The 7134-nt window shown below is 45.6% G+C and overlaps 1 protein-coding gene across 1 annotated transcript; it reads left to right on the top strand.

Annotated features, from left to right (window-relative positions):
• Nucleotides 1-3340: 3340 nt before the first annotated feature.
• Nucleotides 3341-5111, top strand: LOC121836147 (piggyBac transposable element-derived protein 3-like). Its single transcript, XM_042290935.1, has 2 exons — nucleotides 3341-3366; nucleotides 3483-5111. The coding sequence occupies exon 2, from the start codon at nucleotides 3499-3501 to the stop codon at nucleotides 4987-4989; it is 1491 nt and encodes a 496-aa protein (XP_042146869.1). The 5' UTR covers nucleotides 3341-3366; nucleotides 3483-3498; the 3' UTR covers nucleotides 4990-5111.
• The last annotated feature ends 2023 nt before the right edge of the window (nucleotides 5112-7134 follow it).

Raw genomic sequence — 7134 nt, 5'->3', positions numbered from 1 at the left:
GAGATCGAACCAGCAGGTCCCCTCAACATTTTTATTTTTCCTGTTTTTTTTATATGTGATGTGCACTCAAACGAATCGCACGAAACGGAACTTTTTGTCTCGAAACCGCGAATGCACTACGAGAAAAAAAAATGTTTCAGGATTGCGCGACGGTCCCGCTCCCACCGTGGACTGCATTAGGTGCCAACTTTGTGGTCCTGTGGAAGGCAGGCGGAGAGTGGTACGCCCAAAATGTTTCCTGTTTCATGTAACAGACCAAAGTTTAAGTCAACTGCATGCAAATATTGTGTACTCTAGGAATTAAAAAAATATATAAAAAATTCCTAACTTTAGACCAGGTGCAACAGGCACACTAACTTTCAGGCCTTCTACCTCAATCTCTATGGCATTAACGAGTTCGAAAGCTACACATAATATAGGCCAGGGCATCTAAATTATTCGTGAAAAATATTAGATTCCTATAAAAATGTGAACATAACAAAAAATAATTTTGAAAGAACACATTTTCGAAAAAATGCCCCCATATTGAAAAAAACAATACAAAAAAACCCCGTTCTCGATTTCATTAAAACTCTGGGGTACAACTCTCCTTAGGTCAGGCAAAAAGAAAGTGGAAAAACAAGCTGGCAAAAGGCGAAATTTTTGTGAAGTTTCACGGAAAGCTGTGCACGGTGAAATGGATGGACAGCAAACATGAGCTCATGATAAGCACCGTTCATGATGAAGAGATGGCAAGCGTGACCACCGATGCAGGAAAGCAAGTGCTGAAACCAAAAGCCTGCGTAGACAAGGGAATGGGGGGCGTTGATCTTGCTGACCAATGTGTCATGACGTACAGTATGGCCAAAAAGAGACTAAAAGAATACTACATGAAAATGTTTCGGCACCTCACTGATGTGACCATCTTCAACTGCTTCATTCTGTCGGCAAAGCTGGGATCTGCTAGAGACCAACTGATGTTTCGGTTGAACCTTGCAAACAGCCTCTAAAGACCTATGGACCCTCAAGCGTCACAGTGGTAAAGATTAGTCGTCCACCATCGAAGCCTTCTCCAGCACGCCTCTTGGGACGACATTTCCCCGATTTCAATGAAAGGTTGAGCACCAAGAAGCACCTTCACAAGAGGTGTGTGGTGTGCCTTGCACACAACCAAAGAGACAATATACTGTTGCAAAAACTGCAGTGCGGCTCTTTGCGTCACTCCGTGCTTTATGAAGTATGATATGAAGACCAACTTCTAAATGTTAATTGAACCCTGTAAATTGATGTAAATAAATGTGTTCTGGCTTCTCAGAATATTGTGAAAGTTTCTAGAGCTAAAAACCGTTAAAAAAAAAGAGAAAAAAAAAATCTCCTTATTTTGCGAAAAGTTTTGGTCAGAAAAGTACCCAGTTAAAGGGGAACTCCGCCGATATTTTCATGGTTTTCGATTTGGCTGAAAATTGGCATGCGGACTCAGTATCTCTGCCTCAGCTAAAAACCAAAGTATTTTATAAAAATAAAATTTTTTTGTTGAGTTGTTGAATTTTCTGATTTCGCCGTGCGCCTCAATTCCAGCAGGTGACTGTCTACTGGCAACAACAAAAATCCCTACTTTTCCCTGTCCGATGACGTCACGAATGTGCGCACTCGCGAGTGCGGTATCGGTGGTATGGCTTGTTTTGGTGTATCTGCTCAGGTTCAATATTCGTTTGCGCTGCTTTTCGAGTGAGAAACCGTCCAAAGTTGCAGCGAAAGAGGATTTGTAATGCCCGGTGTGTTGTGCTGCGCGGTTGGCTGCTCGAACAACACTATCGCCAACCGCAGCGTTTCTTATCATTGCTTTCCGGTGGAAAGCCACCTGCGGCTACAGTAAACGCGAGCTGTGCGCCGAGAGAACTGGACACCGACAAACAGCTCGCGCTTGTGCTCGGAACACTGCACGGCGGACTGCTACGAGGCGGATACGCTTTTGAAGCTGGTATTCGGCCTCGCGAGTCACCGGAAACTGAAGCGAGACGCTGTGCCTACGCTCTTCAAACACACCGAACACCGGCGACCCCCCATCGAGAGAGGAGCGGCCATCAAGAGGAAAAGATCCCAGGTTGGTAACGCTCGTGCCCGTGTAAAGACCACGGGAGAGGGGTTCGCCAAATTCGCCGGGGTTGCAAGGTGTTGGCTTTGCTCGTGCGAACGCTCAGCCAGCGAGAGCATGCCAGCTACAGCCGTGTAGGACTCGCCGGAGGTGCTGTGTTCGCACCGAAATGCGCTTGCAGTGTTTTTTGCTATATCAGAAATGAATCGCCAACTACTGAATATTCCGGAAACAGGCTTGTGAAGATTGGTGGATTACCTGCGTAACACGTCTGGTTTTTGGCGCTACATTTCGGAAAGTTTGTTGTTTTCCGTTCAGAAGCGCCGTCCGGAAAGCGACCTTTCTCGAGCCGTCACTCACTGAACGACTTTTTAGCAAGTCGCCGATTTACTGAGCCAACCTAGGCTGGCCTCGAATCGAGACCGACGTGAACGTAATATTACAGATGCCTGTTGCGGAGGAAACGTCGTACAGCTAACCTTCTGGTCATGTCAAAAGCGCCAGATGCCCTTCGTTACTTTATCATGAAAAGTCAAACTTTGTGTAAAAAATGTTGAAACTACGCCTTTCCATCTAGAACAATCTTCGTTCATGTAAAGTAAACTTAGTAATTACAAAATTTACATCTGTTTGTGAGTAGAAAAACCGGCACTAATGTTGTCTTTTAACCTCTTCGCTACCGGTGTACACATTCGTGAACATCCACATTTATGCGCTGTACCTCAAGGAGGGATGTTTGGCGGAATTCAAATTTGGCGCGTTTAGAAGAGGTGGTTGTAGTTGCCACCATACCCAAGAGGCGGCGCCACCTGTCCAGTCAAAGCGCCTTCAGGAAAAGTTGAAATGGCGGCATCCAGCTCTAGAGTCGGACAGCGACCACGAGGTAAGTTTTGACAATTATTGTACCTTTTTTCTCACTCCTTGGGAAAAGAGTCATTTGGTAATGAAGTTTATAACTCCCGAAGACGACATGAATTATTTCTAGGCCAAAAAGCACAACGGTTGATTTCAAGCGCATCTTTTTACAATGTGTCACATTTGTGGACAAAGGTTGTGAACATCGCCGCTTCTCTTTCTGGCTTGTTCTCAGCAGCCAGATTCCTGACCGATGATGAGATCGCTGCCATGTTGGAAGAGAGCGACGCGGACCTTTCAGAGTCTGATGATGATGATGATCGTGCTTTGCCGTCATCGGCAAGTGGTCATGACACATCCGAAGATGAAGATGAACCTGAACCGGACACCGCCAACTGGCCCAAAAAGCAGAAAAAAAGCTCCTGGAAGCCAGGAACGTGAGTTCTTGCACTTTGTTGCACTAAATTTTCTCGCACGTCTATTCATAGCATCTTTCTTTCAAAATATTTCTAGTTTGACGTATGGTTAACCTACATAATATCTGATTTTCCAGATTCACAAACCCTGACATGACAGACAGTCACGGTCAAGCAGACGTCGGTTTTCGGGAGCTTCTGTCCCCACATCAGTATTTCGCCAAATATTTTCCAATGGATTTTTGGAGGGAACTCGCTGAACAAACAAATTTGTATTCTGTTCAGAAACGAAATCACCGGTCAGTGAGAACAGACGTAGTTGAGGTGAGGAAGCTCGCTGGCATACACCTACTGATGGGAATTATGAACCTTCCTCAAGTCCAGCTGTACTGGTCACGAGCAACACGCACACCTTTTGTTGCTGACCACATGACCCGAAACAGATTCTATGAGCTGCGCAATAACCTGCACTTTGTGGACATCTCCGCAGTTACAGCACAACAGAAAGAAGACAGGTTACGCCTTGTGCGGCCAATCGTTAGCAGCTTTCAAAGTGCTTGCCGCTCATTGCCGCGCACAAAAGAATGCTCAATCGATGAGCAGATCATCCCATTTTCGGGAAGGTGTGCATTTAGGCAATACCTTCCTTCTAAGCCAAATCCACTTGGTCTGAAGAATTTTGTCTTGGCTTCCCCCGACGGCCTTGTTTTAGACTTCCTGGTTTACACCGGCAAAAATACAGTGACTCCTGAAGACATGAAGTTGTATGGCCTGGGTGGCGCAGTCGTGAAGCACCTTTCAACAACCGTAAGCGACCAGAAGGCGCACCTGTTCACTGACAGGTTTTTCACAGGACTGTCAATTGTGGACTACCTAACTGAGAAGCAAATGTTTTTGACTGGCACTGTGAACGCTAACCGCACACAAGGAGCAGTCGGAAATTTGCCGAGTGACAGGTCAATGAACCGTGGTGAAAGTGCTTGCCTCGTACGCGAGGACGGAAAAGTCTGTCTTGTGAAATGGAAAGATAACAAAGGAGTTCTTTTCTTGTCGAGCGCAGTTGGGTGTGACCCAATTGGTATGTGCAAGCGGTGGTCCAAGGAAGAAAAAAAGAAAATTACTGTTCCTCAGCCAGCTATTGTCTCACTTTACAACAGGTGCATGGGCGGTGTGGACTTGGCTGACAGGTATGTGGCGTACTACAGAATTAAGATCAAAACAAGAAAATGGACCATTCGATTCTTCACGCACTTCCTTGACCTTGCCGTGTCCAACGCCTGGATTGAGTACCGGCGGGACGCCCAAGAACTGGACATTCCGAAGAAAGAAATCCTTCCCTTACTTCAATTCAAGCAAGATATTGCAGAAACATTGATCAAGGCGAATTCTACAGAAAACAGCAGGACTGAAAGAGCAAGCAACGAGCCCACAATCAACAGAACAAGGCCTGTGCAACTCCCTAACAACGATACCCGCAGCGACCACTTCGATCACTTCCCAGAATATTGCCAGCTCGAAAATGCAATGCGGTGCAGGAAAAAAAACTGCAAAGGAAGAACAAGGGTGAGGTGCATGAAATGCAATATTTTTCTGTGCCTTCAGAAGCAAAACTGCTTCGCCGAGTTTCATAACGCTAGGCACTGATTCCGACATTCGTGGTCGGCCCGTCCATCGTGAACACAACTTATGTCCACGTTTGTGTACATACTTGTTTCAGCTAAAATAAATCAAATTTCTTGACTATTTTTTTTCTATGCATTGTTAAGAGGACGCTTAATAAAAATAGCAAAAAAAATCGGTTGTTTTCAATTGCTTCTTAGGTCGGTAGTGAAGAGGTTAAAAAAATATTAGATATTTTATATTTTGATGACAACCAATTTGAATGCCTACACAGCTGGTTGACGATGCGATGAGGGAGACAGCACCATCCAATCAAGGATATTCTACGGATCCAGTCATGGATGTGGATGACGACAGCGCAGAGATCTCCGCTGAGACAGACCTGTTGTCTTTCCCAGTGCCTTTGGTGCTGCCACAATATTCGGAAATTGGCTGCCAAGCCAATGTACGACAAGGCACAAGCAAAAGGACCCAGACAAGTATCGGGTGCAAAGATGATGGTAAGTAATTAGCACAGGGATTAGAATATTTTCTTTTCACTTGTCCTCTTCTCTCACCAAAGTTAAGAGCCACCTCGGTGGCTCTGAGTCAAAGTGCCGCCCTCTGGATCCCCAGGTGGTGGGTTTGAATCCCGGCCGAGATGCCCGCAATATGACGGAGGCTTATTGGGTGAAGGCATCGTGTAATCGAGGTTTCGGTGTCATGTCAAACGATTCCCAGGTGGTGAAAATTAATCCTCAGTTTCTTGCTGAGGCGTGCCAGGTGTAGGTGTGGCACGTAAAACCCCGAAATTTGAATTTTGGTTAAATTGAAGTTTGAAATAGGTGAGCATTTATTAGAAATAAATCTGCACCATAGTGTAAAGTACTGAACCACTAGTTTTAAATTTTAAACCCTTCAAGTGGCCTTCATATAAAATGGGGCTTGCCAAAAAAAAAATTAATCATGATCTGTCATTATGGTTAAGTGTCATAATCATAGGGTGAATGCTAATATGGTTCTCACCTTAGCTGGTTAATATGCCTCAGCCAACCGAATACTGGGTTATTGAGACATCTATATTCTATCCCAGGAGTTGCATGCAGCAAAAGCATAGGCAGGGGCACATGGCTTTCAGATTTGCTTTCCTTTCGCGAGTGCTTGTGAAAAAAAAAAGCAAATCTGAAAGCCACGCACTCGCACGTGTCTTTGTTTCTGCTGCACGCAACTCATGAGATGGAGTATAGCCGAAAAGCAGGATATGGGTCCCAAATCTGATCTTAAACTGCCATGTTGTATCATTATAAGCTTCTGTCATCTGAAGTTGGAGGTTCAAGGATGTTATGCACTACTTTCTAGGCATTCAGGAGAATGCCATCGCTACGTGATGCAAGCTGCCAGACCAAAAAACAAGACGATCAGATAACACCGTCAGGGACGGCACTGTGCCAGTCCAATGGCAAGCCTGAGGAGAATGGCAAATTTGATGAGGATCTTAATGCATTGGATGAGGCCGATGGAGAGTTCCCCGGGTATGTACTTAAATGCGAAATGCCGGTTGTGACTCGTATCATGGCATTAGACATGTTTTTGTCCATGCAATCCAGCTTCTGAAAAACTGCCTAGTAGTCAGTGCCTATACGGAGAGCAAGTCGTCTCCCTCTCACAGAAAAGCTTAGAAAGTGGCTGCGGTGATGTCACGGGGGAAACCATGACGACGTCACCTGCTAGTCGTAGCAGCAGCGGTCCCAACCCCGCCCCTTTTGGTCCGACACCCACCAATTCAGCATGAACGAGGACCTGACCTTCGTCGGACGGAAGAGGAAATATCCCGAAGGGTACATTGGTGCAACCACAGGGTGGCCACTGCCCTTACATGCTTCAGGACGGTTCTTCCGCACTGCAGTGGCTACAACGGAAGCATGTTGCATCAGGTCCCTTGCTCGCATAAGTTGTTTGTTTTCGGTTTTAGTCGCATTGGTTTCATGAATCGCCCTATGTTAAGTGAGTAGTTCACAGAAAAGCACCAAAAGACGAATTTCCAGGGATGTGATGCAACGAACCGTGCGACTGGTGCCGCTCGCACATACTGTCGAGACCGGTTATAACAACGTCAACGAGAATCAAAAATCACTTCACTATATCTGCTATCTCGTTATAACCGACTTCGGTTAACGAAGTAAAAAAAGG

This window comes from Ixodes scapularis, unplaced genomic scaffold (genome assembly GCF_016920785.2).
Source record: "Ixodes scapularis isolate PalLabHiFi unplaced genomic scaffold, ASM1692078v2 PGA_scaffold1__304_contigs__length_218370807, whole genome shotgun sequence".
NCBI classification, from domain to species: Eukaryota; Metazoa; Arthropoda; class Arachnida; order Ixodida; family Ixodidae; genus Ixodes; species Ixodes scapularis.
Note: the sequence above shows the minus strand (reverse complement) of the source record. Positions and strands in the feature narration are given on the sequence as shown.